The 15,820-nt window shown below is 65.3% G+C and overlaps 2 protein-coding genes across 4 annotated transcripts; both read left to right on the top strand.

The window, feature by feature from the left end:
• Positions 1–934: 934 nt before the first annotated feature.
• On the top strand, positions 935–3,616 carry CDKN2D (cyclin dependent kinase inhibitor 2D). Its single transcript, XM_074979917.1, has 3 exons — positions 935–980; positions 1,151–1,320; positions 2,053–3,616. Exons 2-3 carry the CDS (start codon positions 1,177–1,179, stop codon positions 2,410–2,412), a joined length of 504 nt encoding a protein of 167 aa, XP_074836018.1. The 5' UTR covers positions 935–980; positions 1,151–1,176; the 3' UTR covers positions 2,413–3,616.
• A 2,091-nt stretch (positions 3,617–5,707) lies between these two features.
• Positions 5,708–15,480, top strand: KRI1 (KRI1 homolog). Of its 3 annotated transcripts, none has more exons than XM_074979863.1 (19): positions 5,708–5,827; positions 6,168–6,244; positions 6,537–6,642; positions 6,882–6,984; positions 7,549–7,600; positions 7,934–7,983; positions 8,412–8,508; positions 8,743–8,817; positions 9,408–9,529; positions 10,218–10,344; positions 10,697–10,792; positions 11,318–11,488; positions 11,923–11,998; positions 12,354–12,466; positions 12,632–12,773; positions 13,097–13,227; positions 13,517–13,581; positions 13,973–14,068; positions 14,847–15,480. In XM_074979863.1, exons 1-19 carry the CDS (start codon positions 5,746–5,748, stop codon positions 15,262–15,264), a joined length of 2,199 nt encoding a protein of 732 aa, XP_074835964.1. In that variant the 5' UTR covers positions 5,708–5,745; the 3' UTR covers positions 15,265–15,480. The 3 variants fall into 3 exon arrangements, with proteins under 3 accessions (XP_074835964.1, XP_074835963.1, XP_074835962.1); XM_074979862.1 differs by having other exon boundaries at positions 9,408–9,538; positions 13,103–13,227; XM_074979861.1 differs by having other exon boundaries at positions 9,408–9,538.
• The last annotated feature ends 340 nt before the right edge of the window (positions 15,481–15,820 follow it).

Genomic DNA, 15,820 nt, shown 5'->3' with positions numbered 1-15,820 from the left:
GGTGCTGCCCAGCTCCCTGGGCTGGCTCTGAAGGGCCCTGCCCTGCTGGCAGCAGCATGGCGCCTGGGGCGGGCGCGTAGGAGCCAGACTAGATGGAGGCTGACATGTCCAGGACCTACTGTCCTGTGCTGCCCCTGGCTAGGGGCCTGCACCCCTCTGGTAATTCAGCAAGCTGGGGGTGGCAGCAGCAGGGCCTGGCTGGATTGCGGGGGCCTGGGCCCCCCGCCAGCAGTGCCCTACTCCACACAGGCACCATCCCTGGGGGTGGGGCGCCCAGCCACTGCCCCCTTGCCCCCAGCTCATCCCTAGGCTCCCCCCACACTGTTGGTCAGTGGTGTCTCCCCCTCCCCCCACAACCACGGGAGCACCCTGGGATTGTCTGAGGGAGGAAAGCAGAGCCCGGGCCGGGCCAGGGCAGGGTCGGGCTGGAGGGATGGGGGCACCCTGCCCCCAGGAGCCGTTACCGGCACAGGTCGGGGGGTTCTGCCCGAGGGTCGGGGGTGTTATGGGGACAGAGATCAGGGAAGGGTGAGTTGGGGGGGGGGGGGGTCCTTGCCGGGCGAGCCAGGGTGTGGGGGTCGCCGGGGGGGTAGAGGGCGGGGTGGGGGAGTCCCTGCCCGGGGGGGGGGTCATTAGGATGGGGGGGGGTCATTAGGATGGGGGGGGCGGGACTCCACCACCGCCTCCTTCCCGCCCGAAACTCCTTTTGAATCAATGAGTCCCGCCCCCCACTCGTCTTCTTGCGGCCAATCAGAGAGCGAGCGGCTCCAGGAGCTTGCCCGGAGCCAGGCTCTGATTGGCCAGTCTGGGAGAGGGGGCGAGGCCAACCGAGTTACTCGGCTACAGTGTATCGAACCCGGGCCTGGGAGAGAAAAACAAACACAGGGCGGCCACGTGGGCGGAGCCGAGCGCGGGACCCGCCCCCGCCCCCGCCCCCGCCGAGCCGGCCGCGCTCCTTGGCCGCAGGCGCCCGCTGCAGGGTGAGGGGGCGGCCCGGGCAGGGGACCCCGGGCCGGGATACGGGGGAGCCCGGGGAGCGGGGCCGGGGCGGTCGCGGGGGCGGTGCAAAGGGGGTGTCCCGGGCAGGCGCGGGGGCGAGGGAGCCGGCCGGAGGGGCTGCGGGCTGACTGCTCCGCTGTCCGCCCGCCAGGTCCCGGTCCCGGGCCCGGCCCGGCCATGCTGCTGGGGGATGAGATCATCGCCGGGGACCGGCTGAGCGGAGCCGCCGCCCGGGGGGACCTGGCCGAGGTGCGCCGCCTCCTGCATCAGGAGCTGGTTCATCCCGACTCGCACAACCGCTTCGGCAAGACGGCGCTGCAGGTGGGACCGCGCCCCGCCCGCCCCCCCGCCGGGCAGACAGCCCCCCCCCCCCCGACCGCTTGGGGGTCCTCGGCTTCCCCCAGCCCAGCCGGAGCGGGCTCCCTACATCCCGCGTGCGGGTGGAAGGGAAGTGGGGGTGAGAGGGAGCCCCCAGCTCCTTCCTGCCCAGGCGGGCCAGCTGCGGGGTCTCTCCCTCCAGGAAGGGGCTGGGGAGCCGGGGCGGGGCTGGGTTCTCTATGCTCTGCACTTCCCCCTTGGCGCCCAGGTGCTGTCGCCCCAGTGCCTTGTGGGGGGCGGGGGGGGGGCTGGCGCCCCAGCGCCTTGTGTGGGGCGGGGCGACAGCACGAGTGTCTTGTGTGGGGGGAGGCTGGTACCCAGGTCCTGTTGCCCCAGTGCCCTTGTCTGTGTCCCCCAGTGCTCCACTATGCGCCTGTCCTAGCACCCAGGTCCTGCCCCCTCTTCCCCGTGTGTACTAACTCTTCAGGTGTCTCCCAAGCCAGCGAGTGATGTTTAATGTTTGTAAACTCCGGGGCGGCTGCAGACCAAACATGGGCCAGGCCCCTCCAGCAGCTGGAGCTGAAGGCTGAGGCTTGGCCTGGCTCCGGTGTTTGAGGTCCTGCCCCCAGGATCTGTGTCGTGGGGAGGGCTCTGCACCCCCCAGGAGGGTCTCCATCCTGGGTCCGTGTCCCTCCCCTGGCTGTGTGTGACTCCTCCCCGCCTCTCCCCACCCAGGTGATGATGTTTGGTAACACCTTTGTGGCCCAGGAGCTGCTGAAGCAGGGCGCCAGCCCCAACATCCAGGACGAGGCCGGCCGGACGCCTGCCCATGACGCCGCCCGCACCGGCTTCCTGGACACCCTGCGTGTGCTGGTGGAGCATGGGGCCGACGTCAATGTGCCGGACGGGGCGGGGGCGCTGCCCATCCACGTGGCCATCCGGGAGGGGCACACGGAGCTGGTGCGGTACCTGGCACCCGAGTCCAATCTGCGGCACCAGGACGCCGAGGGGCACACCCCACAGGAGCTTGCGCGTCACTTGGGCCTCGTGCGCCTCGTGGCCATCCTGGAGCAGCACCTCTTTGCCCCTGCATAGCCCCTTCCTGGGCAGAAGGGGGTGGCACCATGCTGGGGTGGGGGTGGCTGGCTCCCCTGGGACGTACTCTCAGCCCCCCCATTGCACCCCTCGCAAAGGGACTTGCCTGCCCCTTCCCAGCCTTGTTCCCAGCCCCTGTGAAGGCAGCTCCCCGGCCCCACCTACCTCAGAGTTCGTCTTTAACTTTCACTGTTGGTTCTATTTATATTTTGGTGGGTGCTTTTCTGCCCATTTGGGGTGGTCCCAAGCCGACTCTTCCCCCACCCCCATGCACCTAGACGGGGTGCCCCCCCCAGGGTGCTGCGCTGGGGAAGGAGGCGGGAGGGAGAGCTCAGATCCCTGTGTTGGGGGGCTGCCTGCCATCCTGGCACCCATGTCTGCACAGTGGCCTTCCCAGGCCCCCATTCAGTGCAAAGCCGGTGGTCAAGGGGGATTGGGGGCCCCTTTGGACAGAGAGCATTGTGCACAGGGCTCTGGTCTTTCCTGAGCCCCACCCACCCATGTACAGTGTTACCGCGTGAGTATCAGTTTTGCGTTGAACCCCACGGAGGGGTGTCCTGAGAACTGTGGCATGCCAAGAGTTAGGAGGACTGAGCTGAGCTGGGCGTGCAGGAGGCTGGAGCCCAGCCCGGCGGGGGCCCTGCTGTCAGGGGCCCTACGAGGAGCTGGCTGTGAGCAGCCGCTGTGTATAGGGTCAGCCAGCAGTTCGGAACCCCTTTGGCAGTGCCTGGGGCTGTTGTTATGGAGGGTGTCCAGCTGGCAAGAGCCTTGTGCCCAGGCAGGCGTCCCACTAACGTAACAGCACTCTCCTCCTGGCTCTGACCCCCACCAGTGGCCTTGGTACAGATGGCCCCAGAGACTACACATCCCAGCACACAATTCAGCTCCCGCAGGGCTCTGCTCTGCAGGTTCCAGTTTGGGGTAGTGGCCGGGGTTTTCCCTTCTGTGTCAGGCCCCTTGGGGTCAGGCGCGCAGCACCCTTCCTGAGAGCGCCCGTGTGTTTGAAACAGGATTGTGTTTGTGTTGAAAACGTTTGAGCTTGATTCTTCCGGCCGCAGCCTCTTCCCTGGATGAATTGGTGGATCTACGCTGTGTACATAGTGGTTTTTTAAAACAGAGGAAAGAGTAAACCAGATTCTATTTATTGTGCTTTGGAGGAAACGTTGGGGGATAATTTAATGTTTTTAACCATTAAATTAATATTTGTGGATTACCAGGCCTGGCTCTTTCTTCCAGCAGAGGCGGTGGCCCTGGCAGGGGGGCGCAGGGTGGGGTGGAGGGTCACATGGGCCTTGGAAGTTAGGATCTCAACGCACGTCAGAGTCTTCTCCTCACCGCTCACATTTGATACAGGGAGGGGAAGCGAGTCCTTTGAGTTGTCACAGATCACTACCGAGCTGGGGACAGAACCCAGGAGTCTGGGCTCTCCCAGACCCCTCTACTTTAGCCACTAGACCCCACTTCCCTCCCAGAGATGGGCAGCTGCTGCAAATCCCTCCTGTTTTGCAGCGATGTCACATCCCGTGCATGCAGTCCCCAGGCCCTCCTGCCCCCTAGCTCTGGGCTCCTACTCTGCCTCCCCACCCCAGATGGCAGTTGACTGGGTCCAGGGCTTTCTGGCCTTATGTGCTAGTTGTAACTGGTGATTCCACTAATTTTTTTCCATCCATGTGTGGAATAAATTTTGTGCCCACTAAGGTGTGTGGGTGTGTACCACCCATAGGAACACATGAGGCTGCCCAGCACCCAGATAAGCAGAGCACTCACAGCCAGCAGCAAGTGCTCAGCATGCAGGGAACGCTGGCTGTAGCTGTTCCGGAGGCAGAACACCATTGCTTCCAGGTGTGCCAGCCTCTCCTGCTCCCCTGTAGCCTGCAGCAGGATCCGGAGAAGATGCAAAGGACTGGCCTATACCCCAGAGATCCAGGCAGTGTTCTCCGTTCAGCTGAGCCATGTCAGGGTGCAGGGAGAGTGGGCTCAGAACACTCCAGCTTCCGTGGCTGGGAATGCAGCACTATCTTAGATGGTATATGCAGTGCTGGGGTCTGTGTTCCCCAGCCACGCCCAGGATGCTGACCTGGTACCTTCCCCTGCCCCCTAGGGCCTGGTGGAAAAGGGGAACTGCTGGCCTGGAGGCACCTGTTGCAAGGGAGGCGGGCTGTCCTGGCTCAGATGCTGCGGTAGGCACCTGTCTGGGGGAAGCAGGAGCTGCCCTGGTGCTGAGCTCCTCGGCCTGTTTCGATTCCCAGACTTGGCTGGGTCTCCGCAGGTTTCCTTTGCACAAGGGGTGACGCTCTTAGGGCTTTATCGGACAGGCTGTCCCCACGGCCTGACCCAGCCTCTGGGTGTGGCCCCAGTGACACAGCAGCAGAAGGAAGGAAGCCAGCCAGCGTTTGGCAACGCTAGATGGGTGCCTGCTGTCAGGGTGGGGGCGGGGGGCAGCCCAGCCTCCCGGGGCTGAGAGAAGGACAAAGGGGAGCTAGCTAGCTGGCGGCTGCTGCAGCCGCCGCCGCCACCACCAGCCACTTGTAAAAGCAAAAGCAAAAGCCCTGTGCTCAGCTGGGCCCATTTCACAACATCCTGCCTGTGCCAGGTGCCAGCAGCTGGGAGAGGAGATTACTGGTGCTGGAGGCTTTTCCCAGCTGCAGCTCTCTCCTCCTAGGCCGCTTGGTTCTGTGTTTGCTGCATCCCAGAGCCTGGAGCTTGCTGTGGGGCCAACCCGAATGGTGCACCTCTTTCCCAGCAGTGGGTACCACTGAGCATCAGCTGCCCCAAGCAGGTAGTGAGGCCCAAATCATTGAATGTATTTATGTTCCGGACTACTGTTTGTATGAATGAAAATTAGGGGCCTAAACCCCTTTGGGGGCTGGGCCTCAGTTGCCCCATTTGTGCGGTGGGAGCAGTAGCTCTGCTCTACCTGCTGGGTTGATATTTGCACTTGGGTGCTACCAGAGTAAGAGTCAGAGAACTGCCTGGAATAAAGGGGTTCGCTAAGGAGTGCCTGGGGGTGGGATCACCGGGGGGCTGTGAGCTGGGACTTGGGGACATGGGCAGAGTGCTTCTGGGGTGTGCGGTTGGGGGAGTCAGGAGGAAGTGGGGGGCACGATAAAAAGGAAGAGGTAAACTGGGAGGCCCCGATAAGGGAAGGGGGAGTCTGTGCGGGTGATACCTACCGGTTGCTGCAGTCCCTTTAAATTGGGGCGGGGGGGGGGGGGTCAGCCGTAGCAGGTCGGGATTGGCGGAGCCCCTGGCTCGGTGCCCCGCCCCCTTGGCCCGCCCACATGCTGGCCCGACCCGGAAGTGCCGTCGCCGCCCACGTGGTGAGCGAGGGCGATGCCGGAGCCGGAGCTGAAAATCAACGCGGCCTTCGCGGCCCGCTACGGGCGCTACCGACGGCGGGAGGAGCTGCAGCGGTGTGAGCGAGGGCGGGGCCTGATACGGGGGCGGGGCTCCAAGAGGGGGTACCTGAGGTCCCCGATCCCGGCCTGGAAAGCCCCCTGGGGGGGTCTGCCCCCCGTTGCATGACACGGTTCGTGCCCCCCTTGTCAGGGGCTGCCCCCTATTCCTCCAATAGGCCCCCACCATGTGCCCGAGACCCCGACTGTGCCCCTTCCCCGTCCCGGAGGAGCGACTGGGCGTGTGGGGTTGGCCGGGTGTTAGGAGTTGGGCGCGAGTTGGCTGCCTGGGGGAGAGCCGTGTCCGTACCCCCAGACCCCTGCTCCCTGCTAACCCCACTACCGTTTGCCGACCCTCAGTGCAGGACCGCTATGGGGCCGACGCGGAGGCTGGGGAAGAGTCCAGCTCCGAATCTGAGGAGAGTGAGGATGATGTGGTGAGTGTGGGATGGAGATTGGGGTCTCAAGGGGCCTGAGGACGGGGAGTGGCTTGGGAATAGGGCTGTGAGGTTCTGTCCCCACCTGTGGGATGGGAGTGAGAGCTAGTGGGTCAGAGCAAGGGGCCGGGGAGCAGGATTCCTCCCAGCTTCTGTCCCTGGTGCTAGTTCTGTGCCTCAGTTTCCCCCATGTCCTGTGGGGCTAGTGCCTTGGGGGGTGAGATCAGTGTTAGACACAGACCCCCAGGGAAGAGGTGTGGGTTGCTGTTGACTAACCTGCTGGCCCTGGCAGGAGCTGGATCCCCAGCAGGACAGGGATTTCTACCGTGCTCTGGCTCTGCTGAAAACCAAGGACCCCAGGATCTACCAGAAAGATGTCATCTTCCACAGCCAAGGAGGTAACCTCTCCCCTCCCTTCCAGTGTGTGGTCCTACTGGAGGAACCACTGCCTCAGTGCGACCTGCTGTTCTTGGTACCTCTTTCTCCTTCCCCCAGCCTGGCCAGTGGACCCCAGTAGGACCCCTCCTTGGCTGCCTGTGCCTCTATGACCACCCTTCCCAGCCTGCAGGACACCAGTTGCATTTCCCCCCAGCAGCGCTCCCTGTGTTGATTCAGGCTGTGCCTCTGTCCTTGTCAGATTCCTCATCAGAAAGCAGAAGGGAAGCGCCGACCCCCAAGAAGAAGGAAAAGCCCCTGTACTTGAAGGATTACGAGAGAAAAGTGATTCTGGAGAAGGAAGGGTAAGGAGCAGGGCCAGGGCGGACCTGGGTGGGGGATGATTTCATAGACTTTAAGGCTCATTTAAGTGAGCAAAACCCATAGCCACAGATCTGGATGGAGAATCCTTTGTCCCAGCTCTGAGCTCTGATTTGCACCAGCTGGGGTCTCGACTGTAGCAGTGGCCAATCTGTGGTACTTTAGACTCAGGTTGGAGCGGGGTGGGGGGCAAACTGTGAGGATTTCTGGCCCATGTGAGCCGGGGACCCCTGCTAGTGACTGGCTACGGCTGTGACGCCTGCGGCTGGATTACACTGGCTCGCTGCAGAGCTTCAGGTTTCAGCAGTGTGTTGAGGACACCGCAGATGAGGGGTTGGCCTCCCTCTGCAGCCTTCTGGCCACTAGCCTGAAGGCCAGGACTGGTTGCCCTGTGGCTGAAAGGGCGGTGCAGAGTTCAAGGGGCCCTGCTGCCGGCAGCCGGGGCTTTGTCACAGTAGCCGGCATCGAGTGCCAGGCCCCAGTCTGACAGAGGCCGAGACGGTGCAGGGCCTGGAGCAGCCAAAGAACCAGTTTTCCTCTTCTTCCAGCAAATACGAGGAGGATGTGGAGGATGAGGAGGCGGCCGCTGAAAGGCAGCAGGTGGGGAGGGGCTGGGAGAGGCGGGGGGGTGAGTTCTCCACTTGGAGGGTGGGGAGGAGGTGTTGGGGTCTTCCCTACAGAGCCTGTTCTGCCTTCTTAAACCTCAGCAGCATCAGTGGGGCAGTCTTGTCCTGTACTGGTGCAGCCTAGCTGTTGAAAGGCTGCTGGGCCTCACCCCAGATGTGGCTGCATCTCAGTGCAGGGGGGAGGGATCCCTGTATATGTGGCCTCCACACTCACCCCAGAGGTGGCTGCCTCTCAATGCTGGGTGAGGAATCCCTCTGGGAGTATGGAGACAGGTGCCAAGTTTACCCTGTTTTCCTTGCTGTGCAGAGAATCGCCTCCCAGAGCTACGTCGAGGAGCAGAAGCGCATCAAGGAGAGGTGAGGGGGAGGGAGGGGCGTGGGGCCCTGGGTCTGCTGGGAGATGGATGGGCTCGGCAGCTGCCAGTGGTGTCACTTGCCAGACTCCTCTCCCTGGTCCAGTGGGAGCTCTGTGAGCCAGGGTCGGCATTATCTCTGGCCCCCCAAGGGAGTTAGGCACCGTCCTCTGGAGGCTTCCCTCTTTCGCCAGAGCAGAGACGGTGACGGCCAATGCCCGGCAGCCTGTCCCTGGGCCAGCCCTGCTCTTGGTGACGCTGCATCTCCCAGTGCGCAGTGTGGATGAATGGCGGAGTCCCTGCAGGACCCACCTGACCCAGGGGCCTGTGGGGGGAGCAGTGGGATGGGCTGTAAGCCGGGGGGAGCCTGGGACTGGTGGTGGTGGTGGTGGGTCCCGGGGGTTCTGACCCCGAGGCGTCCTGTCCTGGCAGCTTCCGGCCCTTTGTGGCAGACAGCGACGGGGAGGAGAGCGCGGGGGAGGGTGGCTCGGCCCTGCTGCGGAAGCGGACGAAGAGCACGGAGGAGAAGGTCGGTGGCTGGCCGGGGGGAGATTGGGGGCCCAGTTGGGGAGCTCTGGGCAGAGGTTCCCTGTTCTGGGGTAGCGGTGGGGTCAGACGGCTGAGCTGGGGGGATGCTGTTGGGGGCCTGGCCCCCTAGGCTGGGCTCTTGGCATGGCACCTCCTGCTGGGCGGGTGGCCGGGCTGCGGGAAGCTGAGCAGGCATCCGGGGCTCTGATGGGGTCTCTGCTCGTCTCCCCGCCAGGCGCGCGAGGAGGAGGATTACATCAGCTGGCTCAAAGGGCAGGACTTGCCCCTGGACCAGCAGCTGGAGGACCTGGTAGGCTGGCCCCTGTTTCAGACCCCCGAGCCCAGGGCAGGGCTGCGGTGCTGGGCTGCTGTCTCCGGGACCTGCCCCGGCTGCCCGTGCGAGGGGATGGCGCAGAGCTGGGCCCAGAGCCTGCACAAGTTGTTCTGCCGGTGCTCCAAATCGCCCCCTTCGGGTGGGCGAGCAGAGTCCACAGCACAAACCCAAACTGCCCCTGTGCCCGCCAGCCCCTGGCCTGACACCTGTCTTCATCCAGGGCCCTGGCGCTGCAGCCGCAGCCCACAGGCGGGGGCACCTGCTGGTCCCTCCTGGCACTCTGCCCCTTCTCAGGCTTTGGTGCCACCCACCTGACCTCAGCTGAGCAACCCCCTGGGATTGCAGAGCCCCGCGGCCTGTGACAGGTGCAGGGTGGGTCAGATCTGCTCCTCTCAGGCCAGGGGCCCATCTGCCCTGGCATCCCGCCTCCACCGGGAGTGGCACCCATGGCCTGCCCTGGGGGACGTCCCTCCCCACCCGAAGTGGGAGGAGCCGGTTTCCTGCACAGCCGTCCAGGGCCGCTCACTGGCACGTGGCCCTGAGTTCTGCGGTTTGCTCTCCCGCAGGCCCCGCTGAAGGAGTACTGGAGCAACCCCAGGCTGGACCCCGGGGAGCGCTTCCTGCGTGACTACGTCCTGAACAGGGGCTACCAGGAGGAGGAAGAGGAGGAGGAAGAGGAAGAGGGAAGGCAAGTGGGGTGGGTGCAGCCGGGGAGCAGCGTTCATGCCCTCTGCCTTTCCTGCCCCTGGGGGAAAGGGATCCCCCACCCAGGAGCCAGCTCATGAGCCGCCCAGGCTGTTAGTCAGGGGCCTGGCCTGGCTCTCAGGCAGATCGCGATGAGGTTGGACCTCCAGAATCACAGTTCCACACAGCAGCGCCTCCAGGTGGGCAGCTCCGCCCCAGCGGCCACCCACCTGCAGCCTCATCCAACCAGGTGTGCCCGGCCTCCCCTCCCACTGGCCAGTCCTGGGGGTGTGTGGCCACCCCACCCAATCGGAGCAGGAGCCGGGGGGGGGGAGGTTATGCAAGAGGAGAGGCCCCTGGAACCGGATGGGAGGGGCTCAGCTGCTGTGGGGCAGGGGCAGGGGGCTGGCATTGAAATCAGCATACGGGCAAGCAGGCAGTGCCACCTAGTGGGGGTGATGGCTGCCAGCGGGGGCACTTGTCCTGGCAGAGTGGAACATGCGGGGGGGGGGGTGGAGTCGTTGGGGGGCCCCTTGGCTGGGTCCCCAAATTAAACCGCCCCCTCGGTGGCTGCAGCTGGGCCACATGCAGGTGGCTGCTGCTGCGGCTGGGTCTTAGATCCCATCGTTGGGGTTCGCTCCCCGGCGCCAGCAGCCCTAGGAGCCTCTCCGATGGCCCTGTTGTCTCCCCAGGAGCCCTGGGGCTGCCAGCCCCCTGCGGCTGGGGGACTCCTCGGACGAGGGCGAGCTCTTCCTTAAGAAGCAGGAAGACTTTGAGCGCAAGTACAACTTCCGCTTTGAGGAGCCTGACGCGCAGCTGGTAAGGGGAGCCGCCCCACCCCGCAGTGGGGAAGCAGCTCCCTGGGCACCCCCCGTTTCCTGCCCCCCCCCCCCCCACAGTGGGGAAGCAGCTCCCTGGGCACCAAGCCCCCCCACTGTGTCCCCATGGTGGAGGAGGTGAGCCCGGGGCCGGGGGCAGCTGATCAGGCCTGCGGGGGGCAGAGCCCAGCACAGATGCTTTTCCCGCCCCGTGCGGCTGGCATGAGGTTGGGGGTTGCAGTGCTGGGAGCGCCTTGCCTAGCTGACCCCATGCGGGGTGGGGGTGATGGGGAGTCTAGGCTGGGCCCCTCCCGAGTGGTCTGGCGCTGAGACGGGCGCCGTGTCCCCCCCAGGTGCGGACGTACCCCCGGACCATCGCCAGCTCGGTGCGCAGGAAGGACGAGCGGCGCAAGGAGAAGCGCGAGGAGATCAGGGAGCGGAAGAGGAAGGTGTGATGCCCCCTTTGGGAGGGAGGGGCTGAAGGGGCTGCAGGTCGGGGGCAGCCTCAGTCACAGAGCCGAGTGAACAGGGGGCAGGGATCTGGCTGTCCTGTGGCTTCTGCCCTGACTCTGGCAGAGCAGTAGGGACTAGTGATTAGTGTTGGGGAGCTGGGATCCAGGACGCCTGGGTTCTGTCCCCCACTCTGGCAGAGCAGTGGGGGCTAGTGGATGGGGGGTGGTCGCTGGGAGCCAGGACGCCTGGGTTCTGTCCCCCACTCTGGCAGAGCAGTGGGGGCTAGTGGATGGGGGGTGGTCGCTGGGAGCCAGGACGCCTGGGTTCTGTCCCGGCTCCGGTCTCTGCTCTTTAGCCTTGGAGTCATGGCACCTCCCAGGCTGGTTCCTTCAGCCACGGCGTCTCTCAGGCGTTAGAGACGGGACTCCGGAGCTGGGAGTGAGAGCGGGGAGGGGTGTCCTCGCCTGCCTGGTCTGTCCCAGAGCAACCACCAGTGTCATGTTGTCCCCCCGGCAACCCAGGAGAGAGCCCGGAAGCAGGAGGAGCTGAAGCAGCTGAAGAACCTGAAGCGCCAGGAGATCCTGGCCAAGCTGGAGAAGCTGCGGGAGGCGACGGGCAACGCGGCCGTGGGCTTCGGGGAGGAGGTGCTGGAGGGGGCCTTCGACCCAGCTGAGCACGACCGCCTCATGCAGGTGCGGGGCGCCGGGAAGCCTAGACCTGCTTGGCACCTCCCGGCCCGCGGTGCGGCCTCCTCCCACCCCGGGGGGCCTGGCACCTCCCGGCCCTGCAGCATGGACCTGCCTCCCCGCCATGGGACACAGACTCCCTCCCTCTCCCTGTGGGGCCCTGTAAAGTTGTGGCCTTGCCACACCCGCTGAGCTTCAAGGGGTTAATGTCTCATGTCCGGCCCAGGGCCCATGCCCCAGGCCTGGCTCAGCTCCTCTGTGGGTCACTGGCGTGGGGCATGGCACTCTTCTCTGGGGACAGAGGGGTCCCGCCATGCTCCGATGTGCCCCTCGGCTCAGCCCAGCTAGGCTGGGATTCCTTGCCCCAAAGCCCCGGGGCAGGGGTGGGGGGATCCTGCCCCCTGTGACCAGCTGCTCATTGGCTCTTCCCTGCCCCACAGAAGTTCTTTGGGGCCGAGTATTATGGGGCTGAGGAGGAGGAGAAGCCGCAGTTCGAGGAAGAGGAGGGCGTGGATGGTAGGTGGATGAGGGAGCGGACACCCCCCCGCCGTTCAGACAAGCCAGGCGGATTGCTTGGGGGGGGTGAATTTGCATAGGCAAATGAGGCTCTCTTTGTGCGCGCTCGGAGCCCATCTGGCTCCCCCATGTTCTGCGGCAGAGGGAAGTGGGGGACACCACAACTGAGTCCCTTTCACATGCCCCCAGATCCTGCAGGCACTGCTGTTAAAATCAGCCGCGGTGCCGCAGCCCAGAGGTGGCTGCCTCGTGGTGGCCAGGTGATCCTGGCCCTGGCTCGCAGCTGCGGGTGGGGAGGGGCAGCAGGCATGGGACTTGGCTGAGAAGAAACCGTCTCCTTCCCTTCTGGCTGCAGATGGCTGGAACTGGGACAGCTGGAGCGGCCGGGCCACGGAGGGGGGCGAGTGGCCGGAGGAGGCGGAGGATGTGGGGAGCTACGAGCCACACTGCGAGGACCCTGACTTTGTGGTGCGTCCCCAGGGCAGAGGGAACTGAGGCCCCACCGAACTCATGACGCTGGTGGAAGCAATGGGTGTCGCCAGCAGGGGGCGCTGTCCTGGGAGCCAGCAAGGCCGGTCGGGGTCGGGGCTGAGCCGGCTGTGACAGGCTCCCCGGGGCTGGTCTGTCCCCTAGATGGACGCGGATTACGACCCCCACGTGCAGCTGGGCCCCCCTGGCAAGCGGCAGAAGGAGGCGCCCACACTGCTGGGGAAGAGGCGGTGCAAGATGCGGTTTGTGGAGGCTGTGGAGCAGGAGAAGCCCCCCTTTGACCCTGGTGAGGAGCGGAGCCCCACATTGCCCCCTTTGACCCTGGTGAGGGGGTGACGGGAAGGGAGCCCCCCATTGCCCCTGGTGGGGGGGACCCCCACATCACCCCCTTTGACCCTGCTGAGAAGGGTGGGGGGTACCCCTAGCTGTTCCCAGGCCAGCGGGCTCCACGTTCCTGGCACCCTCCTTTGGCCCTGGTGATGGTGTCGTTAGGTCAGGCTCTGGCCTGCCCTGGTGCCCACCAGTGTGTGCCCCCAGGGGCCCCCTGTGGCTGGGGGAGGCAGCTGGACTGGGGGTGCTGAGCTGAGCTGAGTACTCCCCCGCCCCCAGCGGCAGGTTCCTTCGAGCAGTACCTGGATGAGTATTACCGGCTGGACTATGAGGACCTGATTGGCGACTTGCCCTGTCGCTTCAAGTACCGCAGCGTGGTGCCCTGCGACTTCGGCCTCAGCACGGACGAGGTGCCCACCCCCACCCTGCACTCTCCTGGCACTTGGGGACCTGGCCTGGCTTCTGGCCTGGCTGTGGGAGGGGAGTGGGATCTAGCGGCCAGAGGGCGGGTGGCTGGGAGCCAGGACTCCTGGGTTCGTGCTCAAGCTCTGCCCTGTGTGTGCCTCAGTTTCCCGTTATGGAGCCAGGCCTGGTCCGCACTCCTGGGATGGGGTTAGTGCTGATCCCCATTGAGGGCCCCTGGGGGATTCCTGCCCCGCATGGGTCATGAACCCTGACCCCGCTCTCGTTCCCATTCAGATCCTGGCTGCGGACGACAAGGAGCTGAACCGCTGGTGTTCGCTGCGCAAGACCTGCATGTACAGGTGAGGGGGTGGCCGAAGGGTTCGGCCGCAGGGGTTCCCAGGCCTCTGGCCCAGCCAGAGAACAAGGGGGGCTTCAAATGGGACTTGGCGTCACCCAGAACCCCCCTGCAGCGCTGGGGAGCAGCTTGCAGGAGTTCTGTCCCAGCTCTGGGGGCAGGGGGGGTCTAGTGGGCAGAGAAGGCTGGGAGCCAGGACTCCTGGGTTCCGTGCTCAGCTCTGTGCCTCAGTTTCCCTCTCTGTAGCATTGCTGCCTTATCCTCGGCTGTTGCCCACCTGGTTCTCTGGATCTCGGCTCTTTTTCTCCAGCTAGAGGCCTCCGAGGGTGACCCCTGGGTCCCTCTCTGTGGGTCAGTGTCTGACGCCCCTGGCCCCGGCCCATGTTTCTCTGCAGGTCGGAGAAGGAGGAGCTCCAGGACAAAGCTGCCTACGCCCGCAAGGCGCAGAACACCAGCAAGAAGCAGCAGATCCTCAAGTCCCTCTCGGCTGTGTATGTTCCTGGGGCCTGGCCCAGCCTGGGTCCACCACACTCCCCCCAGGCTGTGGGAACTTGGCCCACCCGCGGGTGCTGGTTGGCCTGTCCTGGGCTCGTAGGAGGGCTGGGGGTTGCTGATTTCAGAACTGAGGCTGCTCTGCAGGAGCCACCTTCCCCCCCAGCTTGCTGGGCTGTTCGGTGCCCCAGGGCAGGGCGGGGGGGGGGGGGCCCTGCGCCTAGGACGGGGGTGTGATGGGGTTTGGGGGTCCCCTAGGCTCTGCACCCATCTGCAGGCAGGAGTGACTCTCACTCGGCAGGAGAACAGCGGGTTCATTAGCTGACAGGACACAGTGTCGTACAGAGGAGTCAGTGCAGCCGGCAGAGACAGCCAGTCCCATCCATGCTGGGGAGAGGAGGCCCTGAGGGGCCCCCAGAGCCGGGGCCTGGCCCCCTCCTTGGTCTCTCTCCCTCCCAGCCCAGACTCACTGCTCCCAACTCCCAGTTCCAATTCAAACCCCTCAGGCTCCACCTCCTCCTCTGTCTGCAGTACAAAGGTGTTACCTGGTCGTCAGGGTTACCCTCTGTGAGCCCCTCATACACACACAGGTATCCCTCACTCCATCACAGGGGCTGTTCCCATGGGGCACAGGGAGCTCCTCTGCCCCAAGAGGCAGGCAGGGCTGAAAGCCGGAGGGCAGGAGCCCTGGGCTCTCTGGGGCGTGGCGGGGTGCTCAGGCCTCGCAGAGGAGGGCGCAGTCCCTGACCCCCACCCGTCCCTCTCCTTGTCCCGCAGGGCGGAGGAGGCGGCCGGGGACACGCCACAGCCTAAGCTGGGGAAGAAGCGTCGGGACAAGGTGAAGCAGCAGCTGCAGGAGCAGGAGCCACCTGGTGCCAGCCTGGCAGAGCCCGAGCAGGAGGAGGGGCCCAGGACAGCTACCCTCAGCTCCACCCTGCCCCCGCCGGAGCAGCCCCCACCCCTGCAGGGGAAGGCAGCCCCTGGCCCCCAGGCAGGGCGGGGGCGGAAGGGGCTGCTGCGGGGGGCCAAGGTGCGGGTGGGTGGGTGGAAATTCACCGGGCAGCGGCTCCAGGCCTATGGGCTCAACCCCCGGCGCCTGCGCTACCGCCAGCTCCGCCGCCGTACCAGCAAGCGGCCGCAGCAGGCCCAGGTGCCCAGCTGCCGCGGCCCCATGGGCAGAGCCACCCAGGCCTGAGCTCCCCGCGGGGCTGAAGGCCTGGGCAGTCACGGGGCAGGGGAGTGATTTCCCTGGGCCCAGCCGTGCCTTGTGCCACCCAGCAGCTGGGGTCCTTCTCTGCCCTCCCTGCCCCTAGCGGGTCCCAGTCTGCCTCAGTTTCCCCTGCAGCTGCAGGTGGCCTTGTTCCCTTTTTTCACACTTGATTCTGAAATAAACCTCAGCCCCAGGCCTGTGCTCCCTGCCTGGCTGCAGTGCCCTGGCCCCTGCTTGCCGCCCCTGGGACCCAGCAGAGCTGTGCCTGGCGGGCCGCCCCCTCCTCGGCTTTAAGCTAAGGACTTAACGGGGCTGGTGTCCTCCAGGGACCCTACTAATGCCCCATGCAGCTGAGGCTCCTGCAGGCTGCGGGCGGGGTGGGGGGGACGCCAGCAGCAGCTCCAGGAAGACCAAACCCAGCTGCAGTCTGGGTTGGTTTTTTGGGAGCAGACTTGTCTGGCAGGGGGGCAGGGCTAGAACCTGCTTTGTCCAGCTCCCTGGGGGAGTCATGGCCCTGGTGGCAGCTCTGGCTCATTGCTCA

Source organism: Carettochelys insculpta, chromosome 29, assembly GCF_033958435.1.
Source record: "Carettochelys insculpta isolate YL-2023 chromosome 29, ASM3395843v1, whole genome shotgun sequence".
NCBI classification, from domain to species: domain Eukaryota; kingdom Metazoa; phylum Chordata; order Testudines; family Carettochelyidae; genus Carettochelys; species Carettochelys insculpta.
Note: the sequence above shows the minus strand (reverse complement) of the source record. Positions and strands in the feature narration are given on the sequence as shown.

Excerpts from the sequence above, each read along its gene's own strand:
- CDKN2D (XM_074979917.1), top strand. The coding sequence starts at position 1,177 with ATGCTGCTGGGGGATGAGATCATCGCCGGGGACCGGCTGAGCGGAGCC. Across the intron at positions 1,321-2,052 it reads TCGGCAAGACGGCGCTGCAG|GTGATGATGTTTGGTAACAC; the intron begins GTGGGACCGCGC and ends CTCCCCACCCAG.
- KRI1 (XM_074979861.1), top strand. The coding sequence starts at position 5,746 with ATGCCGGAGCCGGAGCTGAAAATCAACGCGGCCTTCGCGGCCCGCTAC. Across the intron at positions 8,818-9,407 it reads ACCAGCAGCTGGAGGACCTG|GCCCCGCTGAAGGAGTACTG; the intron begins GTAGGCTGGCCC and ends GCTCTCCCGCAG. Across the intron at positions 13,228-13,516 it reads TCGGCCTCAGCACGGACGAG|ATCCTGGCTGCGGACGACAA; the intron begins GTGCCCACCCCC and ends GTTCCCATTCAG.